Source organism: Aulonocara sp. 'chitande type north' Nkhata Bay, linkage group LG7 (assembly GCF_057382095.1).
Source record: "Aulonocara sp. 'chitande type north' Nkhata Bay isolate Kocher_YH1m ecotype deep benthic linkage group LG7, A_spYH_male_GT1.1, whole genome shotgun sequence".
NCBI lineage: Eukaryota > Metazoa > Chordata > Actinopteri > Cichliformes > Cichlidae > Aulonocara > Aulonocara sp. 'chitande type north' Nkhata Bay.
The window spans coordinates 50,576,841-50,595,073 of NC_141350.1; the positions used below are offsets into that span (position 1 = coordinate 50,576,841).

Genomic DNA, 18,233 nt, shown 5'->3' on the forward strand with positions numbered 1-18,233 from the left:
AGAGCCTCAGCTTGCAAAAACCTCTGTGCAATGTGAGGTGTTTTCATGTCTTGAAATCAGTGGAAATGATGTCCTCTTGTGGACAGCTTATTATATATTATTATACATGTACTATGGTAAGTTTACTACTTTGTACTTTCTAAATTATTCTCTTGTCTTAATTTAACTCAGTAACACCATGATGTATGTATGTTGCCTGCAACATGGCTTTGCTTTCAATAACACGTCTACATTTACAGACCTTATGGGAGATAGAAATGGCTTCTGAGTCCAGCACACTGAATACTCTAGCAGTCAACCCATCTCCTCGATCTTTGGCCAGCCAGCACTTGCAAGCAAATATATATTTGACCCCTTTGGTTGGCACAGCAACACATAGTTCATCAACCAGCCAGCAGCTCTCTGGAGTGGCCCCATCATGGCCGAGCTGCAGGAAGGAGAGAAACAATCACTGCCAGGAACGTGGGTGTATTTTTTCTGTGTGTTTCAGTGTGTGTGTGTGTGAGAAGCTATGTTAGTGCAAAATCTTCAGTGAAACAAATTCACCTGTCACTCACCTCAACCTTTTTGATCTCCCCCACATCTGAACCGTGGGACTCGAAGCTCTCCAGAGAGCCGGCCTCAAAGCCCTTCCTCCCGTCTTGCAGGTCCAACCACAACCTATCTGTCTGGGTGTGATTAGCCCCGATAATGATGACATAAGCCCTGCTGGTGGTGCTCGCATCCCTCTCCAGTCCAGTGTAGATGGTGATGTGATAAGGTATGACTGCATAGAAAGGGCCGAGCAACTATTCGTTCATTTGATGCATTCAAGGGATTAACAACAAACACATGAGAGAGCATCAGGTGAACTAGCAGTGCAGAAGAGACTTGAGTTTTCTTACTTGGAAGATCAATTTTTTCTTCTTTCTTCTTCTTGTTCTTCTTGTTCATGTTATTGTCGACGCTTTTCTGCATTAGAGCCAAGTTCTTCTTTTCACTGGCCGAGCTCTCTCGAACTCCTTCATAACCCTGAGAAAACAGAACGGACACTTAGTGATGCAGCAGCCATATCTGCAGAGATACAGACCCAAGTCGATGCTAAGCCACTAAATGTTTTACAAAGACTTCAAAAAGGTGCTGAAATTATTTCAGGTGGTGTGCCACGAAAGAACAAAAAATGAATCCTAGTCACTTTGGTGATCAACCGCCATTCACTTTAAAGTGGATCTGTCACACTTTTTCTCATGTTATGTAACATATACAGCAGGGCTCTGTGTTACAGTGGTAAATGCGCTTATACAGCCAAAGTTTCAAAGAATGAGGTCAGCATATGTGCAAGTAATTCATATGAGCCAAACACTGATGTGAATTTCAAACTTTTCAAATTCATTTATTTTTTACTCTTGGCTCTGTTGTTGGGAGAAGATCTCCCTAATATGGTCTTCTCAGGCACACAGGTCCGGCTGTGAGCACAGAAACCCCACCCACTTGCTGTTCTCTGTAATTGAGGGGCTGCCAATGAGAATAAAAGGGAGCTAAAATGGCTTTTATTTGGTCTGTAAATGAACTGAAGGGCAGTTATTATTTTTTTGCTATTGTAAAAACATCTAAGAATAAAAATATGGAGCTAGAACTGAGGACATTACGTTAATTGTGCTCAACTAGTGTAAGAAATAGAAGAAATCAGTATATCAAAACCTCTTTCATGTAAGAAGTAGCACTTTAGATTGTTCATGTTACCTTGACATAAAAGTATCTTTGGATGCGTCTATCCTCTCTCTTCTTGGAGAGCCAGCGTTCACATAAGAAGAGGAACACCTCTTCTGTATCAATGTCCAGCACCTCCACCTGATCCAAGTACCAGTCAGGACTCACCATACTGTTATCATGGCGAATTTTTATTTTGAAAATCTGACCGAGGTCTACTGCCTCTATAGTGAACTTATCCACCTGGGAGAAGAGAAACATTCAGGAAATAACATCAATGTTGTGTACTTCTTTTTTGCTCTGTAATCTGGAATATATATATCTACAGTGTAGGAGACAAGAATTAAAAAGGTCACAAAGTTCAAGCTTTCTTACAGATCCTCTTTCAAACTTGTTGCTGTTTGTCTCCGACTTGCTCAGTTTTCTCTCCCCGGTGTCCCCCAGGTCCCCGTAAATGGTGAGGAAGACGTTGGCATCAGTGCCGGCTCCATACACATCACCTGTCATCACGGAAACTTTGTATGTGTGGGCTGTAGTGGGAGACAGTGATCACAGACAGGCAGGGGATTTTGTGTGAGGCTGCTGCCAGGAAATAGATTGAAAATGAAGCAATTTTGCATCGTAGTTTGATGCTGCTGTCATAACAGAGACTTAGTTGGGGGTATAAAGGACCAGAAGGGAAAACTGTCTCCAAACTAATGCTCAGAAGGGCAGATAAAAAGACAGGATGACAAATCGTTTTTGTGTTTCTAATAATGCAGCCAGCAGGTAACATACTCTCCAGAGCGTCTTCCACCTCGACTTCAGTCACTTTCAGGCTTCCATCTCTTGAAAGTTTCTCTGTGATGATGTCAGAGGGCACAAGCTCTCTCACCGTTTCTCCATCGTCCTCTGACTTGGCGAGCCACCGCTCACAGGGGAAGATCACGGTCTCTGAACCCTACAAAGAGACGATTAAATTCTGCAGTTTAATCTGTGTGTTTGTGTCTCGGAGGAGGATCAGCAAACAGAATATTTAGACTGGCTGAGCAGCAACCCAATATGTTGAATCACAAATGAAATCACAGTGCTGCTTGACCAGCTAAGAAGACAACATCACCACCTGCTGATTAAAAACAGAACTGTTCCGTTATTAGAAGAAGGGAATCAGAGGATGTGCTCCTGAGTGCTGAAATCAATCTTGTGAATGAGGCTTTCGGGTGTGGCAGCCCAAATACAGCCCTAATAGAGTGTCAGTCCTCTGCGCAGTGAAATGTAACTCTGGGCGTTTGATATACGGCTGCACAGTTTTAAAAACTTGAGTGCTGACATTTAATTTATTTTTTATATTTGCACTCAAAAAGCAAATATGGTTCTTTTTAGGTATTTAAATGTTTTAGATTCACAATTTACACACAAAACATGCAACAGTTTCATGAGATATGATCACCTGTACTAGGTTGAAGTACCCATAATATACACTCACTGGCTACTTTATTAGGTACACCTTATTGGACCCCTTTTTTGCCTCCAGAACTCCCTGAAATTTTCATGGCATAGAGTCAGGTGCTGGAAATGTTTCTCAGAGACTTTGGTCAATATAGACATGATAAAATCACACAGTTGCTGCAGATTTGTCAGCTGCACGTCCGTGATGCCGAACCCCTAATCCCACCACATCCCAAAGGCCATTTGAGGACATTGGACTCATTGTAATGATCAAGAAAACAGAAGATGGGTAAACTGTGGTCATAAAGGGGCGGACATGGTCAGCAACAATATTCAGGCAGTCTGTGGTGTTGCTCTGTGGTGCTCAGTTGATACTAAGGAGCCCACATAAAATATCCCCAACACCTTTATACCACCACTAGTCTGAACTGTTGGCACAAGGTAGGATGGACCCATGCTTTCATATTTGTTTACCTAAATTCTGACCATATCATCTGAATGTTGTGGGAGAAATTGAGGGTCAGACAAGCCAACATTTTTCTAATGATCTATTGTCCAATAATGGTGAGCCTGTGTGAATTGTAACCTCAGTTTCCTGCTCATAGCTGACAGCAGTGGTTCCCAATTGTGCCTTTAAGGTATGCCTTCTGCATATCTTGGTTGCAACAAGTAGCTTTTTGTGTTACTGTTGCCTTCCTAACAGCTGGAAACAGTCTGGCAATTCTCCTCTGACTCCCAGCATCAACAAGACACTTTTGCCAAGTGAATTCACTGCATATTATCTCTTGTCCAGGCCGTCCTCTGTAAACACCAAAAAGGTTAGCGCAGGAAAGCCCCAGTGGATCAGCAGTTTCTGAAATATTCACACCAGTATATCTTGCACCAACAACCATGCTACCTTCAGAGTAATTTAAATCACCTTTCTTCCCTATTTTGATGCTCAGTTTGAATTTCAGCAGTTTACAGTCATGTCTGCATCACTAAATACATTTGGTTGCTGCCATCTGATTGGCTGATTAGATATTTACTTTAGCAAACCAGTTGAATAGACAAACCCAACAAAGTGGCCCTGAGTATATCAAGTAGTTCAAATTACCTTCACCTCTTTCTACAGTACAATGCTACTTGCACACTTTCTGTGCTGTCAGCCATCAGTAATATTAATTCACCAATATATTACTGCAATATTCACCAAAGTTTTCTAAACTGCTATTATCAGCTACTATCATATTTTTTACTTAAGCCAGTAAAACACTTTCCCCCTGTTCATGTATCCTCCGCAGACAGTACCTTTCCTTTCCTGAGGAGGCGTCTGATTTCCACTCTGTCCAGATGCCAGCCTGGGTTCACCCCACGGTTGTCATGGCCAATACGAATCTTCTCAATTACATCTCCGACATCTTCTAGCTGCACAGACAACAGAACACTTGGATAAACGGACAACTTTCACAAGTGCAGTTCATTGCTGTAAATGCAGAAACACGCTCATGACTTTGCTGTTCTAGTCCCCAAAGCAGGATGAATGTATTTATTGCTTCCCTTATTTAACTTACCTCAACAATAAACATGTCCTCAGCTCCTCTCTCAAAGTACATTCTCCTCTCCCTCTTGTTGACACACAGGGACTTCTGCTGGGTGCACACTGCATCTCGGCCATACAGGATGATGAAGACGTCTGCGTCTGTACCGGCTCCAAACACGTCACTTGTGAAGATTTTGATCTCATAAGGAACGACTATAAAATGGAATAATAACCAATTAAGTTACACTTTTAATACAGTTAGAATATGGTGCACTTTTCTGACTTACATGGTGTGTAAAACTCTGTTTGAAGAGGATTAGGGAAAAGCTCCCTGACGATGGCTCCATCATCCTCTCCTCTGTCCAGCCAGCGGCCGCAGGGGAAGTGTAGTTTCTGTCCCAGAGATGGAGCATCAATCTCCACCCAGTCAAGAAACCAGCCTGCTGACCCTCCCCCTTAAACATTAACAGAAAAGACTGTGATCATTTATGTAGATGTAGTCGGAGTATTTCTGCATTATTCTCGGCACAGGCAGCCAGTCGGTCCTAATGTACCATTGTTGTCGTGTCCAATACGCAGCTTTTTCAGGGGTCCGAGGTCCACGGCCTCCACAGTGAACACATCAATCATACCTCGCTCAAACTTGTTCTTATGGGTCTTTGAAGCCTTCAGGTTAATAATTCCTGTGGATACAGAACAGACTAATTATCATTTTAAACACAGAAAGCAGGCAAAAAGCGCAGCAGTCACTTCCAAAGCTACCTGTGTCATCCTTGGTGCCATACAGGATCATAAAGACGTTAGCGTCTGTTCCTCCGTACTTCTTGTCACCAGTTTTTATCCTCACTGTGTATGTTGTTGACATGGCTGCAGGAAGAAGTTACCACATTTAATAATCTCTGTGTTATATTTCTCAGAAAAACTCAGAAAACGCTCGATATCTGACATCGGTCAGACACTTCTTTCTTCGTACGCAGTAACGTTGCTCTCACCTTTCTGTTCCAAACCAAGAGTAGCTTCAGAGTCATCTTCGTCATCATCATCTCCCTTCTTCATGAACGCCTCATCCACAGGAACAAGCTCTCTGGCAAGCTGTCTGTCATCCTCATCGACAGCCAGCCACCGTTTGCAAGGAAAGAAGTACCTAAAATATATATGCCAGGATACATAACTTTTCCATGTCAAAAAATTTGTTTAAAACATTTCCCACTTCACACCACACAGTGGTGCTCTAGCACACACGCAGAGGCTCTGTCTGCTATGTAGGATGGGGATTTTTTGTGAACCCTTTGTGTTTCTGAATTTGTGTCTAGTATGACTCAGCAAAGTGCAAATTTGCTTTCTCCATTAAGGGGTCCGTTAAACATATAACATCAATGTGCTGGTGACATACGTGGTGTCATCTTTGTTGTCCACAATCTCCACTCTGTCCAAAAACCAGCCGGCGCTGGCCTGGCTGTTGTCATGGCGGATCCTCAGCTTCTTCAGGGTCCCCAGGTCGACTGCAGAGATGTCGAAAACGTCTTCCTACGTCGCCCGCCAACAAGCCCGGTGACAAAGGGTCAAGAAATGCCACAGGTTAGCGGACCATGAGAACCTCATCACTTATTCATCTGATCTTTGTTTAACCCAGAAGGCTACCGAAGCCAAACATTTGTTTGATGAGAGACTTTGACAGGAAAACAGTATCAATTACAGCAATCCTGACGATGCCAGACGGCATTGTCAGGATTGCCTGACACATCCATTGCCTGACACATCCATGACGGCATTATAAAAACATCAACATGAGATTTAGCATTTTAATAAGGCTGATTTTTAGGCCTTGGTCAGGTCGGGCTGCCTGTTTCCCCCATATACAAAGTCTCTGCAAAGCCAATGCAATATCCTTCATGGACAGACATGGTAGTGATATCCATATTCTCCTTTAACTCTTTGCAAAATGTCAATACATGAGTCAGTGCGATTCAGTTTTCTTTATATAACACTAAGTCACAATAACAGTCACCTCAAGGCTCTTTAAATTGTAAGGTAGAGATCCTATAACAGATGATCCCCTATGAGCAAGCACTTGGCAACAGTGGGAATGAAAAACTCCCTTTTAACAGGAGAAAAACTCCAGCTAAACCAGGCTTAGTGAGAGGGAGTCAATACCACGACTGGTTGGGGGTGAAGGGAGGAAGACAGGAAAAATCAAGAGTTAACAAATTGATTTCCTTCGGATTTTCAGCAAACCGGGTTTACCTGGCCTTTCTCAAATTTGTTTAGGTTGTTGGATTTCTTGAGGTGTCGCTCTCCCGTGTCGCCTGTCTCTCCGTAGATGTTGATGTACACATTGGCATCTGTCCCTGCCCCCCACATCGTCCCAGTGAACACATGTATCTCATAGGAGTTCACTGTCAGAGAAACACAGTAAATCATCAGCGACATTATGAAAATGCACATGAGGGCATTGGCTTGATTTTCAGGCTCACGGGCTTCAGCAGCAGATATCAGTGAGTCAACATGACCACATTCATGCTCTACTTACTCTCCAAGTCGTCATTATCCTCAGTCAGCAGCTCAACCACAATCTCCCTGTCCTCCTCATCCCTGGCTAGCCAGCGGTTACAAGGAAAAATAAATGTCTCCACCACTTCCTGCAGTTCTTCAATTATCTCCACCTCCTCCTCCTCTTCCTTCTTCTTCTTTTTCTTATCTTTCTTCTTGTCCTTTTTGCTCGTCTCTTCTTTCTTCACCTCAACCTGCACCATAGCCATCGTCAGGCGCTTGATGTCCACAGTCTCCAGAAACCATCCGTCTCCAATACCCTTCCCGTTGTGGTAGATACGTATCTTATAGATCTTACCAACATCCTGAGCCTCAATCTGGGTTGGAGACATGAAACAAAAGTCAAACCAGCAACTCAAATCTCTGACAGACGTTGACATAACCTAAGCAGTATTAATACAGACCTTAAAGATGTCAGTGGTGTCACGTTCAAAACTGTTGGAGCGACTTTTTAGAGGCAGAACTTCAGTTTTTCCTTCATATCCATAGATCTGACAGAAGACTTTGGCGTTAGTTCCACCTGCACGCACGTCACCTGTGACTACTGTCACTTCATAGTTGATTACTGTTATAGGCAAAAGGATTAAGCATTATGAGAAGCAGTGTATCTCAACCTATCACTTTAAAAATGATTAATTCTGGCTGTGCAAACTGTTTTTTGCTTTTGTGCCTTTTACATTGTTCAATGTCCAACGTCTCGCTGGGATAGAGCTCCACCTCCACCTTTCCATCAGCTTCATCTTTACAGAGCCACCTGTGACTTGGGAACATGTACTGCTTTCCGTGAACCGGCACAGAGATCTGCACGCTGTCCAGAAACCACCCGGCCCGCAGTCCCTCGTTGGTGTGACCTATCAGAAGTCGGTTGATCTGCAAGCATCAGAAAGCACACAGGCAAAAAGAAACATAAATAAATGTCTTAATGTCTGTCTAATTACATGCAGTACAAGTCTTGCAAACTTACCTTCCCGATGTCAGAGGTTTCGAAGGTAAAGATATCCGTGCGACCTGTCTCAAAGTAGTTCCTGAGATCATTGTCGGAGACTGCTAATATCACCTTGCTAGTATCACCCTTCTCCCCATACAGCTTGACGAACACCTTGGAGTCCGAGCTGGCCCCGTTCACACTGCCTGTCTTGATTGCTATCTGGTAGCTGACATCTGAGGAGTGAAAACAATCGGTTTAAAAAACTGATGTATGCCTACAAAACTGGGCTTTTTAAAATGTTCTTGTGTACTCACTGAAGAGACGCAGGCCGTCTCCCGCTGGAACTAACTCACGGACAATCTGTCCATCATCCTCATTACGGTCCAACCACCTGAAGAAAAACACACATGTAAATGTACCTCAGTGGCGTAAAAACAGAATCAGAGGAGCCTTCCTACACACTTAGAAAATCCCTGGAAATGGAAATATTAAAAAGATGACATAATATTTATGTATTCATAACTTCACTGGAAGAATGATGCTATAGGACTGACAGAACCTCTGAAGCCACTGAACAATAAGAAGAGGAAAGAAGAGGAAACAGACAGAACATGATATTAACTGACTTACATTTTAACAGTTACATTTTCCAGATTAAAATCCCAATCATTAACTTAATAATTACAAAACATTTAAGTGGCCTAACATTATTCATGTAACAATTTCCACACTGAAAGTGGGAATCAACTTTCCCTGACTGCCAAATCAAACAGACAGGAGGAGGTAACACTGCACCTCAGCCTTGTGGTTTTGGCACCACTATTAGAAGCACAGAGCTGGCCACATTCATTTAGTCTCCATTTGTAATGGCACACTCGTCCATCAGCTGCCTAACTATTTACACGCAAGCCACTGGAGAGCTAGTGAAGGTAAGAGCGGTCAATTTACAACACTTAAGAGAGATTTCGAGCTGGTGGGAGGATTTTGTCTGACTGGATTCTGTCTGTGTTGGTTTCAGAAGAAAGTGGACACTACAAAATGTATGCAATTTCTGTATATAAAACATATATAAATATGTATGTAATATACAAAGTAAAAAATTTTACACTTCTTGTGAAAAGATTGACATCCATCCATCCTCTTAGTCAATTCAATGTCGCCGGGGGGGCTGGAACCTATCCCAGCTGACTTTGTCAGAGAGGTAAGGTACACCCTGGATAGGTCGCTAGTCTGTCGCAGAGCTAACACATAGAGACAAACAACCATTCGCACTCACATTCACACCTATGGGCAATTTAGATTTATCAGTTCGCCTAACCCCACTAACTGCATGTCTTTGGACTGTGGGAGGAAGCCGGAGATCCACTGAAGAATATGAAGATGCTAATTTAACTGAGACTGATCGGGATGAACACAATTAGAAATTAGTATATCTCAGGGTCTCAGATTGAGTAGTTTGGAGGCAAAGCGAGGAGGCATAGTGGGTATACTGGACATAATGTTGAATACGGAGCAGTCAAGCAGAAGCGAAAGAGGAAAACTACAGAGGAGGTTCAGAGAAGTAGTGAAGAAGGACGTGTAGCGGGTTGATGTACCAGAGGAAGATGGGAGGGATAGGGTGAGTTGGAGGCAGATGGTCTAAAATGTCACTGTGTGTGCGTGCATGTGTGTGTTTTATTTAGATGGATTTAAAAAAAAAAATTACTCATGATATAACATTATCCAGACATGCCTGGTAAGGACATGAGGAGGAAACAGTAGGAGCTGTGTGAGGCTACTAAAGGCAGTGCTATAACATTTTTCTGTCATCATTTTATTATAGATTAAGTGCAAGAGTTGTTAGGTGTGGATAATTAGATTATAGCTTATTGCAATAGCAAGTTGTGCCTTGTTCTCACATATTAAGTGGAGAGTGATATATGAAATGATGGGATGGAAGGAAGAAGAGAAGCAAAGAGTGATTCACAGGCTAAATTATTTCTCACAGTTTTTTGTTGCCTTATGGTTCCAAGCGCTGTCACCAATCTTTGCATTTTGTTATTATCTCATGACACTTGTTTAATCAGCTACCATCTCTCCTATGGACTTTTTAATGTCTACAGTCTCAGATCAACACAGCCCTGCCCTTCCCATATTAGATTCTTAATGAATGCGTGTTGTTGTTATTCAGCCTGGTTCAATGTGCCCCTTTTTAACTTTGAGCACCCGCCCCTTTAAACCTCTCTGCACGGCCCTGCTCCAGCCAACGATTGGTTAACTTAACCTAGCATAAAAACAGGAAACAGGAGAAAACTGCTAGGCCACTGTCCAAAGTTCAAACCTGAGGAGTTCTGTTAAGTGATTTTTAATAGTGTCAAGCATCCTGCTGCTTCTAGTGCTTTTAGTTTAAGATTTAGCATATAGTGACAATGAAATTAATAATCTGCAAAGAAACCATATCTGTGAGAGCATTTGAGTTATTTGGAAACTATTGTCTTGCCTGTAACAAGGAAATTCAATGGCCATACTCTCTGGCTGGCCTTCCTCCCTGACCATCACCTTATCGAGGTACCAACCGCAGCCTCCACCACGGCCGTCATGACCCACACGGACCCTGCGCACCTGGCCCAAGGATACGGACTCAATGAGAAACTCATCGTGCTGAGGGAAGAGAAAGAGACAGCCATGTAAAGATGCTTGCTGTGCATTTCACACATATTTACTTAATTATTGGGTTCATTCTTGTTTATTAATACACTCACGTTTCCCTTTTCAAATTTGTTAACGTTGTTTTTGCTCATAATCATGAGTCGATCGCCCGTCTCACCTAGGTCACCAATAACATTGAGGAAGACGGTGGCATCGGTGCCACTGCCACTGACATTTCCTGTGCAGATGGTGACTCTGTACTTAATCACTGAAGAAACAAAGAGAGAGTAAAGGAGCTACATTCACTCAAGACATACTGTTTGTAATTGACTGTGAACATGGAGTCTGAACATCTGCAGTGTTCTGCAGAGCCCTCTTACAGGGCAGTGGCTCATCAATAAGTACTCCTGTCGCTGGAAGCTCTCTGACAATCTCATTGTCATCCTCATTGATGTCCAGCCAACGGCCGCATTCAAAAGAATATTTCTCCATGGTTAGCGTCTTGAGCAAGGTGACCTGCAGAAAATCATAATTTGGTTCACAATATTCCTTTCAAACAGGACTGCAGCAATGACAGCATCTAAACTGCTCAAAAAAAGAAATAAATAAAGGAATGCTTTGAAAACACATCAGATCTCAAAGGGAAACAAAAGTCTTGCTGGATATCTATACTGATATGGCCCTGTCCAGCTCTTCTAGAGTCCCTGTCGCTTCCTTGCTCTTGAGGCTGTGCTGGGAGACACAGCAAACCTTCTCACAATGGCATGCATTGATGTGCCATCCTGGATGAGATGGACGCCTTGTGCAACCTCTGTAGGATCCAGGTATGACCTCATGCTAACAGCAGCGACACTGAACCTAGCCAATGCAAAATTAGTGAAAAAACAGCCAGAAAAGATGAGGAGGAAAAACGTCAACCTCTCCAACTGTTAATTTCATTAACACCAAAACAGCTGAAGCTGATGAGATCGGCTTCAAGGTACATTGTTTACTATTTCAATACATAATAGCATGCTAGCATTTGTCAGATAAAGTTGAAGATATAAAGTTAAAGCAATCTTTAAGGTTTCACTTAATAGTTGTCAAAGCACGGGAATCAACAAAGTCCAAAGGCAAACATTCCCAAACAATTGCTGAGATAGTTCACACCGGAGCGAAGTGTTGAACTGGTCCAAAGACTTCAACATCCACAGTACAAGTAACACTTGCTCAGTGCCAGATTCATTGCTCAAAGGTGACCCTGTACAACAGACTTAACAGCTTATACTGACAATTTTTTCACCTTTCCTAAATGCCAACCAGCGAATGGATGTCTCTTCTCGTGCCAGATCCGCAGTTTCAGCAGTCTCCCAATGTCTGGCATTTCAATCTACAATTATCCCCAAATGTAAAATAAGAATGGATAGTTTAGGAAAAAAGTTTCTTTGACAGACTTTATGATTATTGTGCTAAATGAACAATAGATGAAGCTGTTTTATTCACCTTATCAGGTGAACTCAAGACTTACCATGAATTTATCAACCTGGCCTTGTTCAAAACTGTCCGAGTTGTTTTCTAGTTTCATTTCATCGGACTTGCCCTTCTCTCCATAGATCTGCAGAAACACCTGGGCATCTGTCCCTGCCCCTTTTACATCTGAGGTCCAAATCCACAGCGACCATGGGTACTCTAAATGGAAACAGAGTAAGTGTGACACTAAAGTACATATAGAAGATTTATGTTTTGATGTTTTATTCACTGAGTAAAGCAGAATGAAGACACCCACTCATCTGTTTTTTCTGCCTGAGAGAGACCATCTCATACAGCTCCCTCTCAATCAGCCCATCTCCCTCATCCTCATCCAGCCACATCCCACACGGAAACGTCTGCTCTATCCCCGTGAACGGACAGTATATAACCACCTGGATGAGAAATGGTTGATGGATGTATGACACTTTGAGAAGTGATCTGTTCATACTTAAGAAAAAGAAAAAAAATACCTTTTCACAGTACCATCCAGCACCAACTGCGCCATTGTCGTGCCCGATGGTGACCCTGCTGAGTGGGCTCATCAGTTCACAGATCTCCACATTGAAGATGTCGATGAGACCGCGCTCAAAAGCCCCGCCTTCAAGGAAGACTTTGCCGCTGTTTTTTATGCCCTTAGCTCCATGCATCACCATGTGGATCTTAGAGTTGGTCCCCGCACCCCTCACGTTTCCAGTCATCACTTGGACATTGTACACAATTCCTAAGGAGCGACAGGAAAATGCACGACACATTTTTGGTCCAAAGTGTTAACACTGAAATTAACATTGGCATCATCATCATCACACCAGTAGTCTCTTCTAGCTCCTGATGTCCTCTTGACTCATTTAGTAGCTAAATGCTCCACTACATTGACTAAGCACCCAGTGTCACACCTGAGAAAAGAATGTGCAGTACATTTTTAGAGCTATAAACTCTATTGAAAAAAGCAGGTGAACCTGGTATATTTTACTGTTCATATAGGTCCACCACTAACAGTGTTCCCTTTAAAAGTTTCTCAGGAGTTTATGGTTTGTTTGTTTTTTTCTTTATACCTACAGTGGCATCAAATAGTAAGGTGAGTCAACTCTAAGGGTTCAGGACATAATGAAAACAATCTGGTCTTTAGCAAGTCTTAAATTTAGGCCAGCACAATCAAATGATCAACCAAACATGGCATATTACACAGTGTCATTACTTATTTTTTAAGGGGAAAAAAGCCAAAATGCAGTCCACCCTCACTCCTTCGATTAGGATTAGGAGGGTGATGAAATGCACTTGATTTATTGATCATTAGCTATTGTGATCACGTCTATAAAAGCAGAGGTTTAGTCAGTGTGCTGGTCAGGAACAGTGAGGGGTGTGTTAACACAAAGCCAAGGAGGAAAGACATTAGCAACGATCTTAAAGAATCAGTTGTTGCTGTTTAGCTGGGTATTTATGAATAATTTAAAGCCCATCATTCCACAGTGGGAAAGATTATTCACAAATAGAAAAGACAGTTGCCAGGTGGAAATTACGGTAAAAATCCCCTCTTGGTAAGACTGCTGTGCTCAGAGAAACAGCAGAAACCCAAGAGCTACATCACAGACTCTGCAGACCTCAGTTAGCATGTTAAATATTTAAGACTAAACAAGTATTGTTTGTTTGAAGAGGCTGTCAGGAGAAAGTATTTTCTCTCTAAAAAGAACATGACAGCGTAGCTAAGGTTTACAAAGTAGCATCTGAACAAACCACAAAACCTCTGGTACAATGTTCTCTCGAGACCAAAGTGAAGCTGTTTGGCCTTAATGCACAGAGGCACGTTTGGCAACAACCAAACACAGCAGATCAGCGCAAATGCCTCCTACCAACTGCCAAACACGGTGGTGGAAGGTTCATGATTTGTTTTTGCAGCTACAGGACCTGAACACTTTGTACTCATGGACTTGATTGCAAACTCATCTATACACCAAAGAATCCTATAGTCTCATGTGAAGCCATCTGTCTAAGAGCTAAAGCCTGGCTGAAACTGTGTCATGCAATAAGGGAAAGATTCCAAGCAGAACAGCAAATGTAAAACAGAATAGCTAAAAAGAAAAAACAAACTGGTAAGACCTGGTAAGGACTAGATCACTTTTTATTATGTCCTGATATGTAAAAAATGGACATAGTGTCTACTGTCTTTTTCTGCTCTTTTCTACAGCATGTCTTTTATCCTGTTTTCCTTCTCTCACCCCAACTGGTCGCAGCAGATGGCCGCCCCTCTGTATCTGGTTCTGCTGAGGGTTGCTTCCTGTTAAAAGAGTTTTTCCTTCCCACTGTTGCCAAAGTACTCGCTCATAGGGGGTCATATGATTGTGGGGTTTTTCTCTGTATGTATTATTGTAGGGTCTACCTTACGATATAAAGCGCCTTGAGGCGACTGTCGTTGTGATGTGGAGCTGTGTAAATAAAATTGAATTGAATTGAATTTTTGCCATGACTGTTTACATGCTCTCCAATGTGAATGAATTTTCGTAGAATTTCAATATTTGACCTAAAAAACCTCTACATGGGAATAGAAATACTTGTCAGCATTTGCAGTTGTAACAGGGCTGTTAAAATTCTTCAATTTTAAAGATGTTACGAATTTGAAAAACTGGCCTTTTAGCCAACTGTCTCCACAGACTTTGAGCTTTATACATTGGTCCAAAAAGTCCATTTATATTTTAATATTATCCACAGTAATTTTGCATCAATTTGAACTATTTGCAATTTCAGTTACCCTCGAAAAATTGGTTCCAACAGTTTTTTTCTCACCCATTGGCTGCGTGGCTCCAACCAACACATCTCTCTGTATTTTGCCATCACCTTCATCCAAGGCAAACCAGTTATACACCGGGAATTCGTACAATTCTTTGTTACCCATGTCATCTATTACCACCTACACAGGAACATTACACACTATCATCAGCGTTTTATATATATATATGTACACATCTGAGCAGATTGCGTATGCTGGTTTACATGCCTTATCCAGAAACCATCCAGCTGAAGAGCCTCTGTTGTTGTGACCTATAGTGATTTTCTTCAGCCTCCCGAGGTTTGGGGCCTCTATTGTAAACTTGTCCTCTGACCCACGTTCAAAGTTGTCTTTGTCACTGTCCAGTCTTCTCTCCCCTTTGATAATAAACACACAGTTTATAGCAAACACACACACACACACAATAACCACGTATGTCATTGCAAAGCTTACCAGTGATCATGGTTTAATGTACCAAATGTTGAACACTTTCTGGCTTTAGTTTAATAACTATGAAGATTTCACACAGTTACTTCTGTTTGTGTAACTGTACATTTACAGTATTATCTTTCTAATTTTATTACTTTGTACAGCTTTACATTTTTTTGTCAACCATATTAAAAAAAAACCTTTGTTCCCACCCTACCTGTGTCACCGTTCTCTCCAAAAATATTCAGGAAGACATCAGCATCGGTTCCACTTCCCTTCATATCAGCAGTAAACACGCTCACTATATATTTATTCACTGCAGAACATGGGACATAAAACAAGTCAAGCAATCTGAAGGGTATGTAAGTAGCACATAGCAGTCTCTTCGACACTCAGATGGCTTCCATTTTAAATATTCATAACAGTGCGTGTCTGTTCATTACAGTTATATTGCTGTGACCACTCCCTCACCGCACAGCACCCTTGTGTCTTTACGTGAGCCTCAGGTTCACAGTGCTTTGCTTGATTGGCTACAGTCGCTTAAATGCTAGATCACGTTGCCACAGAGGACACATGGGCTGTACCTGAGGATTACACTCTAGTGGAATTCAATGACAGCCTGAAACTCTATCTAAAACACTAAGCTATCGAGCACTGGTTGTGTGCAACTGGCCAGACACATGGCTCTAACACATAAAAAACATCAGACGTAGTTCTCATTTAGAAAAATAAATATTTAAAATGATTGTCCACTTTGAGTGGTAGAGACCAGAGTGCTTTCTAGAGGCATTACATAATATTTGGCTTTTAGACATCTTATTACAAGAGTCAACCATTTCTAATCCCCGGGGTTTCTCTGACATGTGAAGAAGGTATTTAGGACTGTTATTTTGTTTTAACCTCTGTGAACATTTTGGTCTGCTTATTATTACAGGTTTGTCCCGGATTGACCTACATTTCGGGACGTCCATGGGGTTCATGCTGCCCAGCAGGTCCCTGACAAACAGGTTGTCGCCCTCCTCCCGACTCAGCCAGTTGTTGCAGGCAAAATAAAAGCGCAGATGGGGTCGGTTCATGTCAGTCACCACCACTCTATCCAAGAACCAGCTGGCACTCATCCCTGTGTTGTCGTGCTCGATCCTGAGGAAATCAGCAGATTCAGAGAGAGACACGAATGCAGCCTGGAGGTAATATCAGATGAGACCCTCACATCTCATTTGTTTTTTATTTTAAATGTCTGTTTGAATGTCTTCAGTGTTTAATACTATACAACAATGGTTGTGTTTAAGTATTGCAGCTTACACTATCAGACACTGAAAATGAATACGATGGGGTAGAATAACAAAATGAATAATGCACTCCCATGTCAAATCTAGAAATCTACACTATGTAGATAAAAATACCAAGCCACCTACACATTACAACAACGGGAGCTGCTTATCCATAGAAACACATGGTGTGAAGCTCCTGGTGCACAATTTGTGTGCTGATGTTATTGCCACAGGAGGTTTAGAGCTCTGCTGTTATTGAACAACATTGGTAACTTTTAAGAACTAACCATCTCAGCATCTGGTCAGTGCTCTGTGTGTGGCTTATATAGTGAGTCACAAACAACAATGACAGGACAGGTTAAACGTTTTACACTTTTACTGCTGTTTATGTTCGGTTTGCTAACTCAAGATTGGTGGAGCTGCTCAGACTTTCCAAGTAGGAAATCTGAGTTGAAGGGGTGTCTCAAATTGAAACTATAACTGGGAACTTGGAAATGTCGACGTCTGACTTAACCTGGAATGCGGCATTAGTTAGTGACTTCCTTTGTCTCGGGATGCTTGATTAGTTTCAGCTGTGTCTTATTACCCTTATGGTTCCCATCTCCCCGATTATCTCTTCTGTGTATTTAAAGCCTCAGTTTGCTTGTGTTCCTTGTTGTGTTGTCCTATCGCCTGCTGTTCTACATCCAGCATGTTTCCTGGACTTATTATCTTTGTAGTTTGGGCTTGTCTTTGTTTTGTTTAGTTTTGTTTTTATCTGTAGATCTTTATTGGCCGAATAAACAGCTTACTTGTGTTGATCTTTGCCTCCCTGTGTATTTGCATTTGGGTCCCCACCTCAGCCCACTGCAATATATATGACAGCACTTTCATTACAGTAAGGATTAACACTGCCCTGGCAATGTCTACAACAGGAGAAGCTTTATTAAGTTCTAGTTTGGCCAAATAATCCCCACACATAATCTCCTTACCATTTTAGCTTTTTCCAGAGTTTTGAACTGTATTGCTTTTTTCTACAGCAAATGTTGAATTATTCACATGCAATTTGAGTAGCCCTTAGAATTTTAAGTTCTTCTTAAAATGTCTTAAGCTGATTTGCCTTGACCTTGAAAAAAAAAGCAAATAGGTGGACCTTGACTGAGGATCGTCTCCATAACAGGTAAGAAAACTGTGTCTGGCATGCTAGAAAAAGAAACAAAGTTTTAAATCAGAATGCAACATTATTCTTTTAGCAAATCCTGACAATTCAGCATGTTTAAATCTTGGGGCCTGTTTTCAGAGGTCATGTCTTGTGGCTGCGATGTAACTCTGTGTCTTTCTCTCTAGAGGAGACAAACTTCACACAGCAGATGGGGCTTAACCTTCTGTCACTGGATGAAATCCTTTGATGGCCCGCCGCACAGCGAGAAATGTTCCTGTGGGATCCTCTTAGTAAGCTGCTGTTATGCTGTGTGAGGAATGCTCAACTATGAAGCAGAAATTGTGATGTTGTCAGTGACCTGTAGTTGTGCATTCTGG

At 42.0% G+C, this 18,233-nt stretch overlaps 1 protein-coding gene across 5 annotated transcripts in view; it reads right to left on the reverse strand.

Moving 5' to 3' along the window:
* loxhd1a (lipoxygenase homology PLAT domains 1a) overlaps positions 1-18,233 on the reverse strand; it is a 36,518-nt gene that overhangs the window by 8,165 nt on the left and 10,120 nt on the right. For 4 of the 5 annotated variants that reach the window (XR_015130419.1, XM_086301106.1, XM_086301107.1 and 1 more), the window contains 30 exons: positions 16,400-16,584; positions 15,662-15,760; positions 15,244-15,392; positions 15,033-15,156; positions 12,725-12,975; positions 12,511-12,646; positions 12,253-12,413; positions 12,028-12,114; positions 11,126-11,261; positions 10,859-11,013; positions 10,597-10,757; positions 8,432-8,508; positions 8,154-8,350; positions 7,867-8,059; positions 7,594-7,754; positions 7,170-7,506; positions 6,884-7,035; positions 6,033-6,166; positions 5,632-5,783; positions 5,402-5,506; positions 5,194-5,322; positions 4,927-5,094; positions 4,671-4,852; positions 4,408-4,524; positions 2,467-2,629; positions 2,065-2,219; positions 1,723-1,932; positions 885-1,011; positions 558-766; positions 242-427 (listed from right to left, as the gene is read on the reverse strand). Coding sequence is in view for 4 of the 5 variants with exons in the window: in XM_086301106.1 (XP_086157232.1) it covers positions 242-427; positions 558-766; positions 885-1,011; positions 1,723-1,932; positions 2,065-2,219; positions 2,467-2,629; positions 4,408-4,524; positions 4,671-4,852; positions 4,927-5,094; positions 5,194-5,322; positions 5,402-5,506; positions 5,632-5,783; positions 6,033-6,166; positions 6,884-7,035; positions 7,170-7,506; positions 7,594-7,754; positions 7,867-8,059; positions 8,154-8,350; positions 8,432-8,508; positions 10,597-10,757; positions 10,859-11,013; positions 11,126-11,261; positions 12,028-12,114; positions 12,253-12,413; positions 12,511-12,646; positions 12,725-12,975; positions 15,033-15,156; positions 15,244-15,392; positions 15,662-15,760; positions 16,400-16,584 (4,798 nt within the window). In the remaining variant the exon portion in view is untranslated. Of the gene's footprint in view, positions 1-241; positions 428-557; positions 767-884; positions 1,012-1,722; positions 1,933-2,064; positions 2,220-2,466; positions 2,630-4,407; positions 4,525-4,670; positions 4,853-4,926; positions 5,095-5,193; positions 5,323-5,401; positions 5,507-5,631; positions 5,784-6,032; positions 6,167-6,883; positions 7,036-7,169; positions 7,507-7,593; positions 7,755-7,866; positions 8,060-8,153; positions 8,351-8,431; positions 8,509-10,596; positions 10,758-10,858; positions 11,014-11,125; positions 11,262-12,027; positions 12,115-12,252; positions 12,414-12,510; positions 12,976-15,032; positions 15,157-15,243; positions 15,393-15,661; positions 15,761-16,399; positions 16,585-18,233 lie in introns of all 5 variants that reach the window. The other variant, XM_086301105.1, reaches the window with a different exon arrangement.